The following is a 22396-nucleotide window of genomic DNA, read 5'->3' as shown; positions in this document are numbered from 1 at the left end:
TGGGCTAGGAAAGCACACGTGACCAGACCAAAAGCTGGGCGGAGGAGCACAAGCGAGGTGCGCAAGCCCTGCAGCTTTCTAAAGAGGCGCGAGCCTCTTTGGACGTCAGTGCGCAAGCGCAGCAGGCCTCGTCTAAAGGGGCGCGCTCCTCCGCCGGACTCAACACGCAGGCGTGGAGGTCCACTCATCACGACCCACGCTCCGGGGTATTAGCGCGCAGGCGTCCCGCCAGGGGGCGGAACCCGAGAGAGGGACAGCGGATTTCCGGTTCCTGGAGCAACGAACGGCCGCGGCGGCGACAGCTACAGCTTCGGAGGAAGCGGCTGCGGAGGAGGAAGGCGAGGAGCCGGAGAGGCGGGAGCCACGGGCGGGATTCTCGCCATGGGTCCGCGGACCTAGAACGGTGGAAGGTACCAGCCGTGAGCCGAGCTGGTGAGACGGTCAAGGGGGGTAGAAATGGAGACCGCTCAGGCGGAGAATAGGGAAGGGTTGAGGCTCAGAACGCTGACGGAGAGCAATGAAGGGCCTTCGGGCCGATGAGTGGGAGGAATGGCGGCCTCGAATATTGAAGGGAGTCTTGGGAAGATTTAGGCGGAGGACAGGGAGGACTAGGGGCTCCGAAGACTGACAGGTGGAAGTGTCGGGCTCTTGGACAAGGACGGAGAGCCATGGGGAGGATCCGAACGCTGAGGGGAGATATCGGGGCCTCTCGGGTTAAGGAGAGAGAAATAGGGGTCCAGGATGCTAAAGGGAAGAAATGAGCGGCCCTCGGGCTGATGACGGGGAGAAATGAGTTGGAATGCTGAAAGGGAGGGACGGGGGTCTCGTATGGAGGACGATGAGAAATAGGGAATCAGAAAGCCAACAGTTAGGGATGGCTTGGTCTTGGACCAAGAGGAGAGGAATGGGGTAGGGGGTTCAGATGCTGAAGGGAGAAATCAGGGTGTCTCAAGCTGATGAGAGGAACGGAGGGTGAGGACTCCAAAGGAAACTTGTTAACTGCAGAAGAGGGAAATAGGGCGGGTTCGGAGACTCGGGAAGCAATTGGGACTCAAAACACTGACAGAGCGAAAGTGAGATGCGGAGGCGTTCGGAGTAGGGTACCGAGGGAATGAGGGGCTGTTCAGGTCAAGCTTGCAGAGGAGCTGAGGGTTCTTTGGCAGAGGACTCGGGGAATGGAGGCAGTAATACTGAGGTAGAAGGATAAGAGGACAGCAGACAGGAAAGGAATGGGAGGGTTAAAAGACTAACAGAAATTAGTGACTCTTGGGTCAAGGAAGGGAATGAATGGGAGGTTAGAGTACTGAGGTAGCCAAGTCCTGTGGGGGCCTCTCGCGCTAGAGATGGGAGGAATGCGGTCTCTCTGGCTGAGGTTAGGGAGGAACTGGGGATTAGGACGGTGAGAGTGAGGAATGCGTTGAGGATGGGGACCCTTGGGTTGAGGATGGGGCTGCCAGATCAAGAAGCCGGGGGGATGACAAGCTCCTGGGCCCAGGACAGGGAAGAACGAAGTGGGAATGGGGCTTTACTCTTCCTTATGTTGGCCAGTTGCTTGTGGCAGGTCCTAGGTCTTAAACAAGCATGAATAGAAACACAGGTTTGTGTGGCCTGGGGCACAACATGTCCCTTTCTAACGCCTCAGTTTTTCCCACTGCCCCTTCTGTGTTGCAGGCCTCTGCTTCTTCCGTGGTACCCATGGCTGAGGACTGGCTGGACTGCCCAGCCCTGGGCCCTGGCTGGAAGCGCCGTGAGGTTTTTCGCAAGTCAGGTGCCACCTGTGGACGCTCAGACACCTACTACCAGAGGTACTGGGTGGGTTGTGGACAGAGGGGTTAGGGCTGAACCTGGTTAGGCAGGGTGAAATCAGGGGTGTGTGATTAGATTTATGGGTATGCATGTACAGTTGATCCTTATTATCTGCAGGTTCTATATTTGAAGATTTGGTTACTCACTAAGATTTGTTGTTTGTACCCCTGAAGTCATACTCACTGTGTTTTCATGATCATTTGTGGATATGCACAGAGCGGCAAGAAATAGGTCGCCTGATGCGTGTGTTCCCAGCCAAGATTGAATGAAGATTTCTTATATTAGCTCTTAAGCTGTAAACAAGTATCCTTATTGAGGACTACTTAGTGTTCTGTTTTTTGCACTTTTTAATGGTGATTTTGCTCTGTAGAGTTGCCCCCGAGTGTAGTGTTGAAGTGCTGTCCAGTGAGCTAAGTGCAGGAAGTCTGTTTTGTGCCATATGGAGAAAATGCATGTTAAATAAGCTTTGTTCAGGCATAAGTCGCAGTGCTGTTGACTGTGAGTTCAATGTTAATGAATCAAAAAGGCAGTATATCTAGAAAAAAGGAAATTAGCCAATTAGTATGTAAGGCTGCTCCAGGAAGTGCTAAAGTAACGTCTGTAGTACATGATGAAGCTAAGGAAAAGGTGGAAAAGTGGCTAAATCTGTGGATCCATGAGGTGGTGACCAGAGTTTAGTGGACAGTGTGGTGAAGCCGAAAGCAAAGGACATCGGCTGTCATGTTCCTAGGGTTACGGAAACAGTACGCCTGTTTCAGCTGGTGCTGGCTAGCTCACACGTTTCCAAAGGTGATACTTTGTGAAAAGTGTTAAACTTGCAGGTGAGGCAGGTTCTGCAGATGAAAGAGTCCATGGAAGAAGTTTAAAAAACACCTGATAGGTGCAGTACAGGAAAAGGGTTTTGAGGAAGAGTAGGTTTTCAGTGCTGATGAGGCTGGCTTGGTTTACAAGGACATTGACAAAGGAACCTGTATAACACAGATGGCTTCCAAAACTGCTATTGTTAAATCGTTCAAAGACCATGTAGTTAATTATTTGTAAGAGGACTATATTAAACAAGGTGTCTTTAAACAGAAACGCACATAAAACAGGGTAATATACTGATTGGTTGACAAAAATGTGACCAGAGGCTTACAGGAACCTAACCTGTAGTTCCCCTAGGAGCAGTGATTCTGTACTCACTAATTCAGTGTTCAAAGTGACTTTATAGAACAGAATTACTGTGAATAATGAGAATTGACTATAAACACATGAAAATATGTGTTTATAAAAAAGTTACGTTTAAGGATTTGAGGTCTTTTAGAATATGTTAGTCATGTAGTTATTAAATTTTCTTAACTTTTTTGTGTGTAAGTTGCTCTTTGCTTAGAGGAATGTAGTAAAATTGTAACTAGAATTACATTTATTTATATGCTTATAAATAATATTTTTATGTCTATATTGTACATTTATTCATGTATTTACAGTTTTTATAAAACTTTCAAAATGAGTGCAGTGATTGAGAATAGAAGAGGCCAGAGGTTTTACCCAAATTAGGGCAAGATAACAAGTGAGTGTGTTTCAGTTTTGGGGGTACCAGTAGGAGATAAGGGACCCCTGTCTCCCTGACCGACAGTTTATTACTCACCGCATCAGCAGTATCTGTATGTCATCATTCTTGTGCCAGTTCCCCAAATGCCGATTCCCACAGGGCGACGTGAAGAGGGCTACTTAATTAGCATCTGCACATGCACTGTTGTGGGAAAGGAACTCCGAGCTTAAGGAATCCAATCTTTAATAATGTTAGGACAGTAAGGATGCCTTCCTTGCTCTGGAAGAACACCCTATCTCTTATCTTCCAAGGCTGATGCTGTACACACATCCTTGAAAAGATAGCTCCTTGCAAAGGGTAGTCAGTGCCTCTCTTGTAAGACATGCAAAAATGTGAGTGACCTGTGGAGTATTGTCTTCCAACATCAGTGACTTACGTTTTGTTTTGTATGTAGTTGCATTTATTTGTTTATACGTGTATTTGTATGTATATTGTCTGTACACATACACTTGACCCTTGAACTATGTAGGGATTAGGGAAGCCAATTCCCTGTGCAGTCAAAAATACACATATAACTTTTGACTCCTTAAAAGCTTAACAACTAATAGCCTACTGTTGACTGGAAGCCTTATCAATAACAAATCATTGGTTAACACATACTTTGTATGGTGTATGTATTATATACTGTATTCTTGTGGGAAAATAAGCTAGAGAAGAGATTAAAGAAAATCACGTGGGAGTTCCTTGGTTGCCTAGTGGTTAGGATTCCAGGCTTTCACTGCCATGGCCCAGGTTCAGTGCTTGTTTGGGGAACTGAGATCCCATAGACTGAGTGGTGCAGCCCAAAAAGGAGAAAATCATAAGGAAGAAAAAGTTCATTCACAGCACTGTACTGTATTTAGCAATACATTAAATTTACATCATCTGTTTACAGGATAAGTTGTCTGACTGTCAAGGCCCTACATTAATACTATCTTATATGACACAAGGCATTGTAGATCTTATACATATTACTAATACCAGATATCAAAAATGAAAACATAATACAAAAAATTTATGTTTATTTACAGGTATAACAATTCATGCATTGATAACTGAGAAGGAGCAGTATTTTTGCTTTCTGGTAGCCTAGCCTGTACACTAATGAATAAATTGTTATAAAGTTTTTATGGCATACAATATTATAATCATATTCATGATACAATGTTGTTACATTGGTACATTTTTGGGTTTTTTCAAGGCACTTACCTGTGATGATAGGCAGTTTCTTTAATTAACCAGGAAGCGAGGCATACTGTATGGTAATGTAATTCTTTGACGGCATAGTTATAAAACAGTAAGAAAACTAACATGTTATTAATTTTATGTTAAATACCATTTACCTATAAATGTCTGAATAAAGATAGGCTATCCATTTTGAGTCTGGCATAGAGGAATACTTGGGCCATGATGATGATGGTGACACGGAAATGTCTCATACAGTTCTTTTGTTTTGGTTGCGCTGGGTCTTGGTTGCTGCTCGGGGGCTTTTTCTAGTTGTGGCAAGTGAGGGCCGCTCTTTGTTGCTGGTGTGGACTTCTCATCGTGGTGGCTTCTCTTGTTGCAGAGCACAGGCTGTAGGTGCCTGGGCTTCAGTGGTTGCAACGCACGGGCTTAGTTGCCCCATGGCATGTGGAATTTTTTGGACAAGGAATCGAAACCCATGTCCCCTGCATTGGCAGGCAGGTTCTTAACCACTAGACTACCAGGGAAATTCTCATACAGTTCTTGCCTTACAATTGTTAGATTTTCACACAAAGACACCCACAAATGTAGATAAGTATTAACTGTACGGCCTGTTATTATTTACTATTTATTAAGTGGAAGTGGATCATCACAAAGGTTTTCATCTTTGTCGTCTTCATGTTGAGTAGGCTGAGGAGGAAGAGAAAGGGGTTTCATCTTACTGAGGGGTGGCAGAGGCAAAAGGAGAAGGTAGGGGAGGCAGGAGGAGGCAGGAGGGGCAGAAACATTTGGTGTGACTTTATAGAAATGCACTGTAATTTCTCTCTGACTTTTTTGCTTTCTCAGTTCTCCAAAAATGTTTCTACATTGTCTCAATCTTTCTTCCTCTGTTTGCTTTAATTTTAGTGCCCATGTCATATAAAATTAAAAGTGGTCTTGAATATCAGAACCCTTCTGCTAGATTGTCTAATATCAGTTTTTCTCTGGCACTCTTCCTTCATCTTCCTCATTATCTGGTACTGGTTCAGCAGCAGTCATCTCCATCAAGTTGTCTTGTGTTAATTCCTCTGGTGTGGTGTCTGTTAGCTCAAGTCCAAGATCGATGTCTTGAAACTCTTCATCCCCTCCCTGACTTTTGCCTTATCCACAATCTCTTTCATGATTTCCTTGATTGACTTGGCTGTAAATTCTGGGAAGTCATGCACAACATCTGGACACAGTTTTCTCTAGTAGGGAGTTATTGTTTTGCACTTGATGACTTTCACACTCTTTTCTATAACGATGATGGCATCTTCAATGGTTTTTCCAGACTACTAGGATGTTCTGTCTATGAAGATTCTCTTCGATAGTGTTGTCAGTTCTTTCCATAGAATTCTGCGAGTAAGGAGCCATAAAGGTCCTTTATGACCCTCTGATCTATAGGCTGAATTAGAGACATTGTGTTTGGGGGCAAACAAACCACTTCGACACCTGCTGTTGAATTCATGGGGTTCTGGGTGGGCAGGGCATTGCCCAATATCAAAAGAACTTTTAAAACTGTCCCTTAACTGGTGAGGTACTTCCTGACTTCCTAACAGAGCATCAATGGAACCATTAAAAAAAAAAAATGGTTCTCACTGTCAAGACCTTCTTGTACAACCAAAAGACTGGCAGCTGGTGTTTATCTTCCTTCAAGGCTTGAGGGTTAGCAGCTTTATTAATAACGGCAGTCCTGATCATAAACCTGACTGCATTTCCACAAAACAATAGAGTTAGTTTATCCCTTCCTGCCTTAAATCCTGGTGCTCACTTCTCTTTCTTACTAATAAATGTCCTTTGCACCTTTTTTTTTTTTTTTTTCAGAATAGGGTACTTTCATCTCCATTAAAAATTTGTTCAGTTGTTCAGGCAGAGAGCCTTTCTCCTCAGTGATTTTCTTAGTGGCGTCTGGGAACTTGTCTGCTGCTTCCTGGTTGGTAGAAGCCGCTTTTTCTGTTGTCTTGACATTCGTAAAGCCAAACCATCCTTTGCTGGTATTGAATTCCCCAGCTTTAGAGCCTTCACCTTGCTTTTGCTTTAAGTTGTCATATAATGACTTGACTTTTTCTCAAATCTTGTTATAACTTATAGATATGACTTTCTTATAGCCATCATGCATCCACATAAAAGCTGCATTTTCAGTACAAGATAAAAACATATTTTGCAAAAAGTACAAGGTTTTCGAGCTGCTGGCATAGTTGCAGCAACAGTTTCTGAATTTCCTTTGTTTTTTTTCCTTTCTTTTTTTTAAAAATAATAGTCCTTACAGTGGGTGGCTTCCCTGGTGGCTCAGATGGTAAAGAATCTGCCTGCAATGCAGGAGACCCAGGTTCGATCCCTTGGTCGGGAAGATCCCCTGGAGAAGGAAATGGCAACCCACTCCAGTATTCTTGCCCAGAGAATTCCATGGACAGGAGAGCCTTGTGGGCTGTAGTCCATGGGGTTGTAAAGAGTCAGACACAACTGAGTGACACTTCCACTTTCACTTTATATTGGATTCATTAATCTTGAATTGTTGGTAACCACAGCTGCTGACCTCAATCTACGGTACATGTCAAGCTATTCAGCTTTTTCCTGTAATGTTATGACTTTTCTCTGCTTCTTGGGAGCACTTGCAGTATCACCAGTGACACTTTGTTATGGGTCCCAAGGTGTTATTAAAAGCTTACAGTAGTGCACTAAATACAATGAAAATGACATGAGAAAAACCACTGCAAGGGGTCACTTTCTACTGTGATGCTCAATTTTATGGAGAAACAAACTGCTCACAGAGATGATTCGCCTTCCATGGCATTGAAAGTAAATACTTGCAACACCTGAGTTCACTGCAGCAGCAACAGGAGGTGGCTGTGAGATGATTATAGTAGTATGATACATGCTACAGTTAATTTTGTGCAGTTATGATGTAATACTGCATCTTTACTTTTGTTTACGTTTCTCTTGACTACAAATGGTGCCACATACGATCTTAAGTATTTGTGCACGTTTTGGTAAATTTTAACTTTTTATGATAGATTTCATGTATATATCTTATGGTGGTAAATGATAAAATAGATTAGTATCTACATATATTTTCTGCATTCATGACACACCTTTTTCTTAATTTTTTCAATATCTCTAGGCTATATAATTCATTGAATTAAGTAGTCACAAATCTCCAAAAAATTTTTCAATATATTTATTGAAAAAAATTCATGTGTAAGTGGACCTATGCAGTTTATACATGTGTTGTTCAAGAGCCTGCTATATTTAAAACACGTTTTTTTCTTGTATGGATTTTGTTTGTGTACATAGTATGAAATGCTAATACATGTATGTTATTTAATTAATTTGTGTTGCTATTTGTATTTCCTTTCACTTATATGGAATGCCAGTAGTAGCACACATTATAAATCTGTGCATATCCATTTGCATTTATATTATTTATTAATCTTTGTCTACACGCTGGCATTTATACACCTTTTATATTCCTGCTGTTTGGAGTTATTTGGGGTAGTTTCTTGGTTGGGGTTCATAGGTTGATCCCAGGCTGCTTCCTGTATCCCACCAGCTCTCCAGGCCTGTTCACCAGCCCTATGGGAGGGTTGTGTGGGTGGAGTGGCAGTGGCTCCAGCTAGGTACCAACCTGTCCTGGTCCATCCCCAGCCCCACAGGAGACAGGATCCGAAGCAAAGTTGAGCTGACCCGATACCTGGGCCCTGCATGTGATCTCACCCTCTTCGACTTCAAACAAGGCGTCCTCTGCTATCCATCCCCCAAGGTACTGTACGGTGTAGAATACTTGGGCACGGACGCTGAGCCTCCTGACACTCGCCCACTGGTCTCCTGCCCTTGCTCTTGTCTCCAGGCCCAATCCTTGGCCATCACCAGCAGGAAGCGGAAGAAGCCTTCGAAGCCAGCCAAGGCTCGGAAGTGTCAGGTTGGACCTCAGAAGAGTGAGGTCAGGAAGGAGGCACCAAGGGATGACAGCAAGGCTGACACTGACACAGTCCCAGCTTCGCTTCCTGCCCCTGGGTGAGTGTTGAGCTAGAGTCAAGTCCGTGAGGGTTCTGGTTGGGGGTACACTCAGGGCCCCACACCCATGTTTCCCATCCTAGGTGCTGTGAGAACTGTGGAATCAGCTTTTCAGGAGATGGTACCCGAAGGCAGCGGCTCAAGACTTTGTGCAAGGACTGCCGAGGTGAGTGGCCCCTGGGGCACTGGGAGGTAGAGCTGGAGCAGCCTCGGTGTCAGGCTGGCATACAGATATCTGGCTGGGGGCTGAGTGGTAGATGACAGAGCAGAGGGAGTCGTGAGGTCAGATACCTGATGCTCCTTTAACATTTCTGCCTCCCTCCCTGCAGCACAGAGGATCGCTTTCAATCGGGAGCAGAGGATGTTTAAGGTAAGCACAGCCTACTTCCTCCTCACAAGTGTGCGGTGGGAGCAGGATGTGATGGGGGCTGGTCAGAGTCTGAAGGAACAGTGATGGATCCACTGGATGTCAGGGTCATTTTGTAGGGAGCTGGCTGCAGGCAGTCGACAGTAATGGAAGTTAATCAGTAGACACTGTGATAAGGGTCACAGGGGAGAGTAGACGTTGTTTACGGCCTCAGTGATGGTGGCTAATCACTAGTTACCAGACAGTGATGAGGCAGACGGGGGACCAGCAGACGTGGTGATAGGGGCCAATGTGGGGTCAGCAGACACGTGAGGGGCAGTGCTCCTGGAGCCACTCCGCTTGGACCCGTGACCTTGCCCCACCCATTCCTGGCAGCGTGTGGGCTGCGGGGAGTGCACGGCCTGCCAGGTAAAGGAAGACTGTGGGGCCTGCTCCACCTGCCTCCTGCAGTTGCCCCATGATGTGGCCTCGGGGCTGTTCTGCAAGTGTGAGCGAAGACGGTGCCTCCGCATTGTGGAAAGGGTGAGTCAGGCAGCTGGGGTGGGCCCAAGGCTCACCCGTGCTCCTGGCCCTCAGCCCTGGCCCCACGCTTCACACCTCCGGCCCCCACAGAGCCGAGGGTGTGGAGTGTGCCGGGGCTGTCAGACCCGAGAGGACTGTGGCCGCTGTCGAGTCTGCCTTCGCCCTCCGCGCCCCGGTCTCCGGCGCCAGTGGAAGTGCGTCCAGCGGCGCTGCCTCCGGGTAAGTCAGAGTGGAGCGGCCAGTGGGGGCTGTGCAGTGGGGGGCTGGGGCAGCGCTTACACTGTGGTTGAAGCTGCTGCTGCTTCCGTCTTTCCACCTGGCCTTGCCCACCTCATGTCTTCTTTTCTCCCCCACCTCACACTCACCGCTCTGGCTTCACCTATCTGCCCTTGTCTGCCAGCACCTTGCTCACCGCCTCCGTCGCCACCATCAGCGATGTCAACGACGCCCTCCCCTGGCTGTGGCTCCCCCTGCTGTGAGTGCCCCAGCCCACACTCTGCCTGCCTGTCCCCCTCGCATGCTTTCTGCACACCTGAGGGGAGGGCGGTGGTCTGTGTCTGCCTGGTGCCGCCAAGCCTAAACTTGCCTTCTGCCTTTCTCTCAGGGTAAACACGGCCGCCGCAGGGGAGGCTGCGACTCCAAGGTGGTGCCCCGGCGGCGTCCACCCCGAGCCCAGTCACCGCCTCCACCTCCCCCACCGCAGCCTCCAGAGTCTCCGGAGCTGGTGAGGCCCTGGTGGGCAGGGGGACGGCACAACCGTAACCTCACCAGCTACCTGCCCTGACCCCACCCCATTTGCCTCTGCAGCACCCCAGAGCCCTGGCCCCCTCGCCACCTGCTGAATTCATCTATTACTGTGTAGACGAGGACGAGCTAGTGAGTGGCCTCACCCTACCTGAATAGACTCTCCCAGGGCGCTTGGTTAACCCAAAGAAGCAGATGCTGCAATGGGCCTAATAGGGGAGTAGTAAAGTACAGTGATGGATACTAGTATGGGCTGAGCAGACAGTGGGGTAGGAACTAATATGGGACCCCCAGGTGCAGTGACAGGACCTGGTGTCAGATGAACCAACGCTCTGATGGGGCTCACAGAGGAAAAGCTGGCACAGTGCCCGAAGTCCGCATAGGATGAGCGGGCGCAGCGATGGGAGCTAATGGGCATCTGCAAAATTCTGCTGGAGGCGGGGGTCAGAGACGTTATCTTGGTAGCTAGTGGGGGACCAGCAGATAGAATGATGGATACTGTATTGAAGCAGCCACCGTGCTCATGGTATCAAGGACCTTCCAGGACAGTGATACCGCCTGGCGCTGGACTCGCAGACAGGAGGTGTGACTAGTGGGAGCCAGTTCCCTCCAGTGGGGCTGGTGGACGAGCAACAGGAGCAGCGTTGTCACTATCCTAGTGACAGCCCCACACCTCCTGTTCCCAGCAGCCTTACACAAACCGTCGGCAGAACCGCAAGTGTGGGACCTGTGCAGCCTGCCTGCGGCGGATGGACTGTGGCCACTGCGACTTCTGCTGTGACAAGCCCAAGTTTGGGGGCAGCAACCAGAAGCGCCAGAAGTGTCGCTGGCGCCAGTGCCTGCAGTTTGCTATGGTGGGTGTAGCAGGAAGGGTCTGGTGGGTGGGAGGAATAGTGCCAGTCTCCCCCTCATGCCCCCTGCCACCTGATGCCTGGGAGGGGCGGGCAGACCTCTAGTGGGTCCTGCAGCCTCAGAGTGGTCGGTGGGGCGGTGGGTTTGCCACCAATTAGCAGACGTTATGCTGGGATAAATGAGGAAACTAGGAGGTACTGTCATTGCTGATAGGAGACTCACAGCCTGTGTGATGAGCGGCTCGTCCATAAGGAGATTCCGTGCTGGAACTGACGGGGTTGGGCGCATCAATCAGAGCAGGGTAGTATTGTACCTGGTGGCCATAACGTGCCACCTCTCCTCACAGAAGCGGCTGCTGCCAAGTGTCTGGGCAGGGTCCGAAGATGGGGCATCGCCGCCCCCAGCTCACCCTCGTCGAAAGAGGCCTGGCTCTACTCGAAGGCCCCATCTGGGTCAGACCCTGAAGCCTCCCTTGGCCACACCCGCAGCTCAACCAGACCGAGCCCAGACTCCAGTGAAGGAGGAAGCAGGCAGTGGCTTTGTGCTGCCCCCACCTGGCACTGACCTTGTGTTCTTACGGGAGGGTGCAAGCAGTCCCGTGCAGGTGCCTGGCCCAGCCCCGGCTTCCACAGAAACTCGGTTGCAGGTGAGGGTCCCGCCTTATCCTGCCCTTCCTAACCCCACCCAGCCTCGTGCAGGGAAGCTGGGACCAAGTCTGCTGCCATCCTCCTCCACACAGGAGGCCCAGTGCCCTGGCCTGAGTTGGGTTGTGGCCTTACCCCAGGTGAAGCAAGAGAAGGCGGATGCCCAGGAAGACTGGACACCTGGCACAGCCATCCTGACTTCTCCTGTATTGCTGCCTGGCTGCCCCAGCAAGGTGGGGGTCAGTGATGGGTGGTCTGTGAGCAGAGTGATGGGGAGCCATGATGGTGGTTCTTTGAACACAGTAATAGGTGTGCTGATGACAGCCTCTCACAGAATTATCCCGCCTGTCTGACAGATGCCTCACCCTCCCCAGGCAACTAGTTTGGCCTGCTTTGCCGCCCACTTAACAGAAAAATGGAAATCTGTGAGGAATGGGAAAGGTCTGTAGACAGTGATGGTTTTTCTGTGCTCAGGTGTGACGGAGTGTCAGCACAGGGACAGGTTGGCTGGTAGGGACACTTTCCTCAGGCCAGCCCTGCCCTTCTGACAGCTGCCAATTTCCCGCCTCTCCCAGGCAGTAGACCCAGGCCTGCCAGCAGTGAAGCAAGAGCCACCTGACCCTGAGGAGGACAAGGACGACAACAAGGCTGACTCCACCTCTGACTTGCCCCCAGAGGAGGAGGCAGGAGGGGCTGGCACGCCCGTGGTCAGTGCTGGGGGACGCCCCACTCTGTCCTGACCCTGCTCTAGGCCCACCAGTCATATTGACCCTGATGTTAATTCTTCCCCAGATCACGGAGATTTTCAGCCTGGGTGGAACCCGCCTCCGGGACACAGCAGTCTGGTTGCCAAGGTGTGCCCCGCACTGTGAGGGGTCGGGATGGCGGAGGGAGGGGTTCTGGCCAGATGTGGGCCCTGAGTCGTGAGAGCAGCCAGCGTTTTGGCATGGCGTAGTGGGAGGTAAAGGCCCAGTACGACTGCTCTGGTCACCATCAGTGATGGAGTGTGTGCAGGACCTTAGAAATTTCTCCTGAGGTCTGGGCCAGGGCCCTCCTTGAGGAGGGTTACAGGAGGTGATGGTGGGAGAGGTGATGGTGCCCTGTGATAAAATTGGAAAGAAAAGGGAAGATAAGGAAAGCTTTTCCCCCGTATTCTTAAGAAAATCCACAGGGGTCAGACTTAGAAGTTTTTATTCAGAGAATCATCATTTGGGGTCTTGAAGGCCTGTGGAGTTTCCAAGAGATGAATGGATGGGCTGGTCAGTGGGGGGTGGTCAGGAGATCTGGTCCTGAGATGGCTTTGTGATTGGGGCCCACACACAACTGAAGTATCCTCAGTGGAAGGAATCAGGCTGTGTTTCTTGAGGTTTTCTGGAGCCTGTTGAGGTCATTAACTGTTTCAGCTGCTGCACAGAACTGTCCTACAGGTGTGGCAGTGGAAGGAAGGATAGGGAGGTGGGAGGACTGTAGGACTGGGCTGGTGGGAGGAGGTCAGGGGAACGCTGCCTCCTGCAGGACTGCTGAGAGCCCTGACCAGAGCCAGACAGGCAGCGTAAACTGTTGACCTGAACCCCTGGATTCCTTTGTCCTGCAGACTAGTGTCTGCAGGCCAGAAACTGCTCCACCTGTACTTGGGCGAGTACTGAGGTACTGATTGAGGCCCTGCTGGGCACACTGGTGAATCAGTGACCTTGGGAGGCTTATCTTTCGGGAGACATAGGATTCCTGCCTTCAGGGAGCTTATAATCCAAGTGGTGAAGCTGTTTCCCCTATGCATGAAATCATTACATATTAACAGAAAAGTAATGATGTGCTATGTTGTCTGCAATGGAAGATTGTAGAAGAGAGGGAAGGGATAATTAAGGGAAATGGAAGAGTAGGAAATGGTTTTGTGATGCTTCATTTTGCACATAGGGAACCTGATTCAACATACAGACCTGCTCCCTCTTCTCTAGGTCCAAGGACCTTAAAAAACCTGGAGGTAGAAAGCAGTAGACTGGAGGCTTCTACAGACTGTAGGACTCAAGGTGATATTTACAGACCGACTTTATCAGAGACAACACTGATCTGCTCAGAGGCTGGACCATAGATGGATTGCCAGGGCTTGTGTGGGAGTCAGGAACTGGGAAAACCTACCACCAAACCAGAGGAGCAGGCCTGTTCAGTACTCTGAGCTTATAGAGGAAATAAGCAGAAAAGGAAGACAAAGAGTAGAAAGTTTGTGCATCTCCTCCAACCAGTGCAAACCCCAGGAGCCTGAGTGTCATAAGAAGTGTGGATATTAAAGATGGGGGAGCTGGGATGGGAGAGCCGACGTGATTAAAGCCACCTTCGGCCTAAACAAGCCATCATCATAAATAATTCTAAATGGATTTGGATGAGACCTGGTAGTGTCTCTAAACATTTCCTCAGGGAGACAGCAGTTCGGAATGTATTGGGAATGTAATGTGAATAAATGAGGAAAGGAACTGCTATTCGTTGAGTTCCTCCCATGGACCTGGTTTAATCCTCAAAAACATCTTTTTAGAACGGCTTGATTGTGCCCATTTTTGCAGAAGGGAAAATGAGATTCAGAGAAACTAAATAACCTGTCCAGTGTCGAACAGCTAGTATCAGTAGAGCCTAGGATCAAGATCAAGCCCAGGTTGTAAAAGCCTTGTTTTTAAGTTAAGCCACTAAACTGTTAACTGTAACCTATATCCAGTAGTGTGTAATAGTGTCATATTAACAAGTTTCCAGTGACCTTACAAAGCTGGATTCTTCTAAGCATAATAAACCCCGTACAAAGCTGCTGCCCCTAGGGTGGCATAGGAAACACCAAGACAGGGTGGATTGTGCCACCTTGTCAAAGCACGCATGCCTCCTGAGACTGGGTTATTCCCAGGCCTTGGGTGCCACATAGGATTCCTCAAACCGAAAAGGGCGTCTTTCCCCACGGCTGATACTTAACCATCATTCCCTACCCTCAGCCAAAGCAGTCTTCAGAATGAAAGCTCCTGGCCTGGCTCATGTTTCCTCAAAACTTGCCTCCCCTGTCCCTTGATGACCTTTGTACTTGGTTTCTACTCTCAGCCCCTGTCTTCTAGAAGTCTGAGCTCCTGCTTCAAGTCCCACCTAAGGGCCAGTCTTGGCTCAGCCCTGCCTCACTTTCCAGTTTTTCATAAAGTGCCAAAAAATGACATGTGTGATTCATTACTTAGCTTTACTGGGCTGGGACTGAGTGCCGGCCTCCTAAATTTTGTAGCCTATGTGCCTCTCTTGATTACTGTAGTCCCAGCCTTGCAGCTTTAGATATTCAGAGGTAGATTAAGCATTTCTCTACTTTAACTCATTGTATAGCCCTCTGCCATCCTTCTCTGCTCCTTCCTTTGCCTTACCCTACTTATTTCAGCCAGAGTCAAGACTGGATAATTTTCTCATACTGTTTTGCTCCCTCCCAGGATCCAACCACCCAATTCTCATATTCTGGTGGTATTTTGACAGTGGTGCCCTAAATGAAATTTGAGAATAGCATTCTGACTCATGAGATAAGTCTGGTTACTGTGTGTGTCAAGATACAATCAGAAAAGCAGCACTACTAATATAAAGATTTTATATATGTGTGTAATGTATATATAAATATGTATATTATCTTAAGGGATTTATTGTAGGTGATTTGATCTTATGCAATTGTGGGAGCTGGTTGAACAGTCTGTATAAGGCTGTTGTCTTTGCATCTAATGCTGGAGCTTGAAGTCTGCAGGGCAGGCAATCGGGAAGGGAAGATGGATGTAAAAAGTGGGAGACGGAGGACACACTGGCGCCCATGAGCACGAGCTGGAAACCACAAGGATGGCCTGGAAGCCATGTCAGCCTCTCACCACCTCCAACTTCGGTGACGTGGGTGTCCTGCAGAAGAAGCTGGTGCCCTTCATCACAGAGTTAAATATGCATCTGGTCCAAGAATTAGAAAAGCTGAAGGAAGATCCTGGGGAAGGTGGAGCAGCTGCAGGCCTGGCCGCAGACCTGACTGTTGCCCATACCAACGAGGTGAGCCAGCAGATGAGTGACGTGTGAACTGCAACAGTGCCTGGTGCTCCTGCACCAGCCTTCTGAGCGTGCTGCTGCCGCGCATCTGCCCTCCAGTTACCACGCAGAATCTCTCGTGGCCTGTCCTAACTGGAAGCATGCCAGGAAGGGGATACTGGGAAACGTAGCCTAGTCACGGTGACACGTTACAAAGCCACCCCGCCATGAATCAGTTCCTAAGGGTCTCACAACTCACCTGAGGATAACTTGGTAAAGCTGCGTTGCTGAAAATGCAAAGCTGAAGACCATTTCATGGTGACCCCAGCAAGTACAGAAATTCTGTCAAGCCCATCCAGAAAAAAACTTGCTGGTCTCGGCTATTTTTGTGTCATTCATTCAGGTATCGAGAACCTGACCCATGGTAGGCACTGTACTTAATACTGAGATTCAGGAATGAAAAAGATATAGTTCATGCAGTTATTAAATACATCAATATGTATTTACAAATGGTGAATGAATTTCCAACTTTATCGTGGAATTTAATGGTGAAAATACAGAATTCAGGAAACTGTTGGGAGGACAGCCCTTGCGTGACCTTGTTGGGGTACAATAGGCATTGGAAATAATATAGTTTATGCTGTTCTATTTTAAAATTATTTTTAAATGATTTTTATTGTCCCGTTTACTGATTTATATATATTTAGTGTTTTGGGGGGGAGTATCTTAATGGTGCTTAAGTGTTGATAGACTGCCTCTGAGAAACTGGTATAGAAAGCGGGTGGCAAGATCAAAGTCAAGTTCTGTTCAAGGATCTTGGGTGAATCAATTCTCCTAGACCCCCCTGGAGGTTGAGACTTGGCTGTCATGCCAGGGCCGGTCCCGCCACCCTCCGAATACGTTCACCAGGGGGCGCTGGCCCCCGGACCCTGGTCCTCCGGCCAGGGCTGGACAGACGCTGCCCCTCAACTCCCTGTCCCTGGGGCGTGGCCTCCCTTGGGCCGAGGCGGTCCAGAATCAGCGCAGAGGGAAGCCGACTCCCCTCTTCACAGTGGCTCCGCGGGCGAAACCGAAGCGGGATTAAATTACGGGACACGCCCGGGGTGAGGGCGCAGCGCGAAGAGCTCAGGACCGACGCCGGGACGTTCTACGGCCGCCGGGTGTCGCCGAGAGTCCGCTTCCCATGTCGCTGAAAATTCACGTCAACGGGACCCTCCAGGCTGTGGACCTCGGAGGTTCCCAACGGGGGCCCGAGAATCTGGCTTTTACCAAACCCCGCCCCTAGGCCGAGGGCGTCACCGCCCTTCTGAGGGTGTGGTGTCACCAGAGCAGACCAGCCAGCGGGCCAGGCACCCGTGGGAATCGAAGATCCAGCAACCAGCCTTCAGGACCCCGTCCAGGGAGCGGAAACGATCGTCTAATTTCTTTTCTTTCTTTTGTTTCAGGCTACGTAAACTCTTAGCAGTAAATGAAAATGAGTATTTTACCGAACTGCAATTGAAAGAAGAAGCATTATAGGAGATAAAAGACAAAATGAGAGAGAATTATTAAAAGAAATTTCAAAAGAGAAGAGACGTTATTTTGTGGCTGAAAGGCTGAACGAACAATTCAGGAAATGGAGTCCAAACCTAGAAACATGCCGCATGCAAAATCCGAAGTGGGCGGATTACAAATGATTAGGGAATGCTGATTTATAGTAAATTGCGGTCTTAAATTGGGATACGCAGTACTAGTTGTGCTTTTATTACACGTCAGTGACCTACTAGGTGCTGATTTTTTCCTGTTAAAGTTCCATGTTCGTTCCCATTTCAGGAAGAGTACCAAAGTGTCATTTGACTTTTAGGTATTACCTACTACTTTTTGTAGCTCAGCTGGTAAAGATTCCACGTGCAATGCGGAAAACCTGGGTTCGATCCGTGGGTTGGGAAAATCCCCTGGAGAAGGGAAAGGCTACCCACTTTAGTATTCTGGCCTGGAGAATTCCATGAACTCTATAGTTCATGGGGTCGCAAAGAGTCGGACAGGATTTCGACTTTCACTCACTCACCACTTTGCTCTTGAGCGGAAGTTCAGCTGTAGTCTCCACCTGTGCTGAGGGCCCCTTAAAAGGTCTCCTCACGTGTGTGTGTGTGTGTGTGTGTGTGTGTTTCTTCTGCCTGGGATCTAGAATGCCAGTGCTGAGGGCCCCTTAAAAGGTCTCCTCACGTTGTGTGTGTGTGTGTGTGTGTGTGTGTTTCTTCTGCCTGGGATCTAGAATGCCAGTGCTGAGGGCCCCTGTGTGTGTGTGTGTGTGTGTGTTTCTTCTGCCTGGGATCTAGAATGCCAGTGTGTGTCTCCTCACGTGTGTGTGTGTGTTTTTCTTCTGCCTGGGATCTAGAATGCCAGTGCTGAGGGCCCCTTAAAAGGTCTCCTCACGTTGTGTGTGTGTGTGTGTGTGTGTGTTTCTTCTGCCTGGGATCTAGAATGCCAGTGCTGAGGGCCCCTTAAAAGGTCTCCTCACGTGTGTGTGTGTGTGTGTGTGTGTGTGTGTGTGTGTGTTTCTTCTGCCTGGGATCTAGAATGCCAGTGCTGAGGGCCCCTTAAAAGGTCTCCTCACGTGTGTGTGTGTGTGTGTGTGTGTGTTTCTTCTGCCTGGGATCTAGAATGCCAATGCTGAGGGCCCCTTAAAAGGTCTCCTCACGTGTGTGTGTGTGTGTGTGTGTGTGTGTTTCTTCTGCCTGGGATCTAGAATGCCAGTTAGGCTCTCTCAGCTTGTTGAGGATAATACCCGCTGTTCCATCAGTCAGGTATTTGTGAAACTGAAAGGGTTTATGTGTGAAAATACCTTATAAATTCCTGTAAAGAACTACGCGAATAAGGTGGTCCTGTGATGATTTGCCCTAAAGGTTAACTTAAAGATGGCCTCACAATTTGACCATCCTACAAAGTGTCCGCTAACTTTTCTCATGCTTTTAAACATTACAGGATATAAATAGCAAAGTCAGTTGGAATGTAATTAGATCTTCGACTTCATTGCGGGTTAAGGAGGCTTTTTTCTGCTATTTGATGACTCCTAGAAAGGGACCGAGGTCGGAGGGAGGCATGGCCAAGGGCAGGGTGAGGACTGCGCAGACTCAGCTCTTCCACTCCAAGAGGAAGTAGCGAGTGCCCGCGTCTGTGGTCACCATGGTAACGGGACCGACTTCCGCCCCATTCACCTGTCCCTAGCCCCGCGAGGCGCACCACTGGCAACCAGACCAGTGCATCTCACAAGCTCGTCCCGCCGGTAGCTGTGGTTGGGGAACCGCAGCGGACACCGCCCCCAACCCGAGGAAGCTCCAAAATGTACAGCCAGCGGTTTGGCATCGTACAGAGAGAGGTTAAGGGGCCCACTCCCAAAGTCGTGATCGTGGTAAGCACGGGATATGTGTGTGGGATCCTACCGTTTTCTGTATCTTCCCCATCTCAGGACCCAACCCAGCCTTGGCCCCCAGCAGGGGTTCTCTCAAGGGAAGCAGGTGCCTGACGCAGTAGTTTGAATTTTGAACGAAGGAAGAAAAAGGTCTCTTGCCTAGCTCTCTTACTCCGCCCCTCCCTACCCTTCTTCCCCCTTCAGCTGTATTTAGTTTCTGTATTTGGAGAATCACCACTGGCGATCTTGAAGGTTGAAGATCTTGCAAGACTTTTAAAAGAGGTCGTCCCCTTAAAATGCAGAGTGTGTGTCAAGGAAAGGGCGCTGGGTCAGGTGGCAGGGAAATCTGGGATCTGGGCTGGCAGTGATTCAGCTGTACGGTCGGGATTAGTTCTGTACGTTTAGGAAAACCGTCTGTTGAAGAGTGCTGGCCTTTGGGGGTTTTGAGTGGTTTTAGGGCCCTTCCTTTGCTGACTCAACCATAACAGAAGCATACCTGCAGGCTTGGGAATAGGAGGTTGGTTGCCTTTACGGCAGCAGTGGTGGTAGGCGACCAGGGGAACGCTGTGCTGCAGAATTTGATGAGCGCTGCTCAGAACCTCGGACAGGTGGTCCACGCACCTGCATTCCTTTGCTTCTACACACTAGTTTCCACAGGCTAGAAAACCTCCATGTGTAGTTAAGCAACGATAGAGGCATCACATGAGTCCCTGCTGTGTGCGCAGCTCTGTGGAAGATACAGGGGTGAATACATTGACCCTGGGAGATTTCGCTTTCTCTAAAAGTTTGGTCCTTGCCTTCAAACTGCTTATCATCTAATTGCAGAAACAACTTGCTCATGCACAAAATCGTTAAAGATTAACACAGTGTGCCAGCACAGTTGATCGCGGTGTACTGTATTGTCCGTGTCGGGACACTGTGGAAGAAAGGTCAGAGATGATGAACGATATAGTTTTATTATGCTCTGTAGTGCACATAGCAGTTGTCAGTCAGTTTATAGACCTGCTCCCTCTTCTTTAGGTCCAGGGACTGTAGGATCTGGGTTTGGAAATCAGGCGACTGGAGTCTTCTACAGTCTGTAGGGTTTGAGGTTTATGACGGACAGAAGTGGATGTACTTTGGGTTCTGTATCTGAACCCTGAGCTCAGCTGGGGTACTGGTCAGGTGACATTCCTTGTGTTGGAAACCAATAAGGATTTCCATTCCACCAAATCACCACCAAACCAGAGAAGCAGGCCTATTGAATATTTTACATTTATAGAAGAATAAAGAGGAAAGGGAAAAGTCAGAGCTGGTGTATCTCAGATACCAGAGTGTGATAAGAAGTGTGGATGTTAGAGGTTGTAGAGTTGCAATGGGAGAAGAGTTAAAACCACCAGAGATGAGACTTGAATGCTAAACAATTTCTTCAAGAGAAGGTGGTGAAAGATGTAATGTCTGAAGTAATGAAGCAGCAAAAGGAGCAGCTGTTTGGTGAGTGCCTCCTAGGGACCCAGTTATTTACTTCTTGAAATAAATTTTTTTTAGGAAGCCATTTGTTTTGCTCTTTTTGACAGGTGAGAAAACTGAGACTCAAAGAGGTTAAGTAACTTACTCAAGATCACACAGTTATCAGTAGAGGCCAGAATCAAACCTTAGCTTGTAAGATGTTATTCTTTAAGACGTTAAACTGTAATAGTAGAAACTAATTTGAGATGTTACAGTAACAAAAGCTTTCGGTGACCTTGAAAGTACAAGGTAGTTATTAAACCCTTCATTCTGATTGTAGCACGGTTTAAGAGTTGCAATGTTCAGTATGGTGGCCACTAGCCACAAATTTGAGCACTTGTAATATGTCTAGAGTCATATATTGAGATAATATTTTCTATATATTGGTTAAATAAAAATATATTAAAATTAATTCCCCCTGTTTCTCTCTTTTTTTCTTTAATACAGCTACATCAAAATGTTAAATTGCAGATCTGGTTTATATTATTTTTCTTTTAAATAGTATAGGTTTTGAGTACATAATACTGAGACTGCATGGATTGGCACCATCTTGTTCGGGAACTCCAGATCTTACTTTATTCATCCAAAGACAGGGTCCTCCCTGACCACAAAGGTCTTCCTACCCAGGATGCCACAGCCTTAAAGGGCTTCCTAATTCCCTGCTACTGCTCAGTCTGTTTCTCTCTGCCCTCCACTGCTATTTCCTCTTTAGTCAAAATGTACCTCAGAGCCTGATTCTTGCCCTGATGACTTAAGACAGTTGACTCCTGATGACCTTGGTGCTTGGTTCCTGTTCTCAGCCCATCTGTCTACTAGGAGCCTGAGTGTGTCCTGCTCAGGGTGCAGCCTTGACCCAACTCTGCTTTGTTATCACTGAGTCTGCGTTCATAGGATGCCATACATATTAGAGAACAGTAGTTTGTTAACTAAATCTAGGCTCTAAATAATTTCAGTATGAATTAGCTACTTCCCATGATGTAACCTTCAACATCACCTTCTGTCTCCAACCTACCTCAGCTTTGTATTATCTTGTTCAACTATTCTAGGCACCCGTGTGTATACCCCAAACCTTGAATCTTTTCATGAGGCTGTCTTCAAATGTTGATTTCATTTCCTTAGGAGACTGCTTTACCAAGTTTCAGTGCCAGTATTCTGGTAATCCAGACAATGATGCTCTCAGTGTAAATGATGAGATTGACTCTGTGCCGCGAGTTAAAATCTTTGTTACGGTGCATCAGCACACCAGAGTCTGACTGCTCACCTAAGGGTGATTTGCTAAACCTGGCTGAAAATACAAAGCTCAAAACCATGGATTTCATGGTGGCCCCAGGAGGGGCAAGAGTCACATCGAGCCCACCCATGAACAGTTTCATTCATTCATTCATCTTTCCTCTTCATTCGTATTGAGAACTTGATACTGGTAGCCATGCTTCATGCTAGCAATGCAGAAATAGAAAAGATATAGTCCATATGATTTTAGCAAATGTGTCAATATTTATTCACAATGGTGTATGCATTTCCAACTTTTTTGATGAAAGTTTGTATAAAATGAACATATTCACAGAAATTCAAGTTAATCCCAGAATGTCAGGAGTACAGCTCTTGCATTAAACTTCTGGGGACAGTAGAAATAGGAGTCAAATTCTACCATTAGTTTTTTTTTTTTTTCTTTTCCTTCTTTCCCTTCCTCCCTTTCTGTCTTCCTTACTTCCTTCTTAGTAAAGGATATTTCACTGTCACAACTTGTTATATATATCCTATATACTTAGTGAGTAGTTTACTTTAATTGA

The 22396-nt window shown here is 47.9% G+C and overlaps 1 protein-coding gene across 50 annotated transcripts in view; it reads left to right on the top strand.

The window, feature by feature from the left end:
• The first annotated feature begins 249 nt into the window (after nt 1–249).
• The window catches only part of MBD1 (methyl-CpG binding domain protein 1), a 61326-nt gene continuing 39179 nt past the window's right edge, over nt 250–22396 (top strand). The window contains exons 1-18 of one of the 50 annotated variants that reach the window (XR_011462496.1): nt 255–432; nt 1672–1805; nt 8225–8339; nt 8427–8593; nt 8677–8759; nt 8923–8963; nt 9336–9482; nt 9573–9701; nt 9883–9957; nt 10087–10206; nt 10290–10358; nt 10913–11080; nt 11425–11724; nt 11818–11955; nt 12298–12429; nt 12515–12576; nt 15458–15751; nt 17173–17858. Coding sequence is in view for 49 of the 50 variants with exons in the window: in XM_070361885.1 (XP_070217986.1) it covers nt 1696–1805; nt 8225–8339; nt 8427–8593; nt 8677–8759; nt 8923–8963; nt 9336–9482; nt 9573–9701; nt 9883–9957; nt 10087–10206; nt 10290–10358; nt 10913–11080; nt 11425–11724; nt 11818–11955; nt 12298–12429; nt 12515–12576; nt 15458–15647 (2046 nt within the window). In the remaining variant the exon portion in view is untranslated. Of the gene's footprint in view, nt 433–1671; nt 1806–8224; nt 8340–8426; nt 8594–8676; nt 8760–8922; nt 8964–9335; nt 9483–9572; nt 9702–9882; nt 9958–10086; nt 10207–10289; nt 10359–10912; nt 11081–11424; nt 11725–11817; nt 11956–12297; nt 12430–12514; nt 12577–13677; nt 14195–15457; nt 16398–17172; nt 17859–18934; nt 19119–22396 lie in introns of those variants that run through there. The other 49 variants (XM_070361871.1, XM_070361870.1, XM_070361867.1 and 46 more) reach the window with 49 other exon arrangements.

The sequence above is a fragment of the Bos mutus genome, chromosome 24 (genome assembly GCF_027580195.1).
Source record: "Bos mutus isolate GX-2022 chromosome 24, NWIPB_WYAK_1.1, whole genome shotgun sequence".
Classification (NCBI taxonomy): domain Eukaryota; kingdom Metazoa; phylum Chordata; class Mammalia; order Artiodactyla; family Bovidae; genus Bos; species Bos mutus.
Note: the sequence above shows the minus strand (reverse complement) of the source record. Positions and strands in the feature narration are given on the sequence as shown.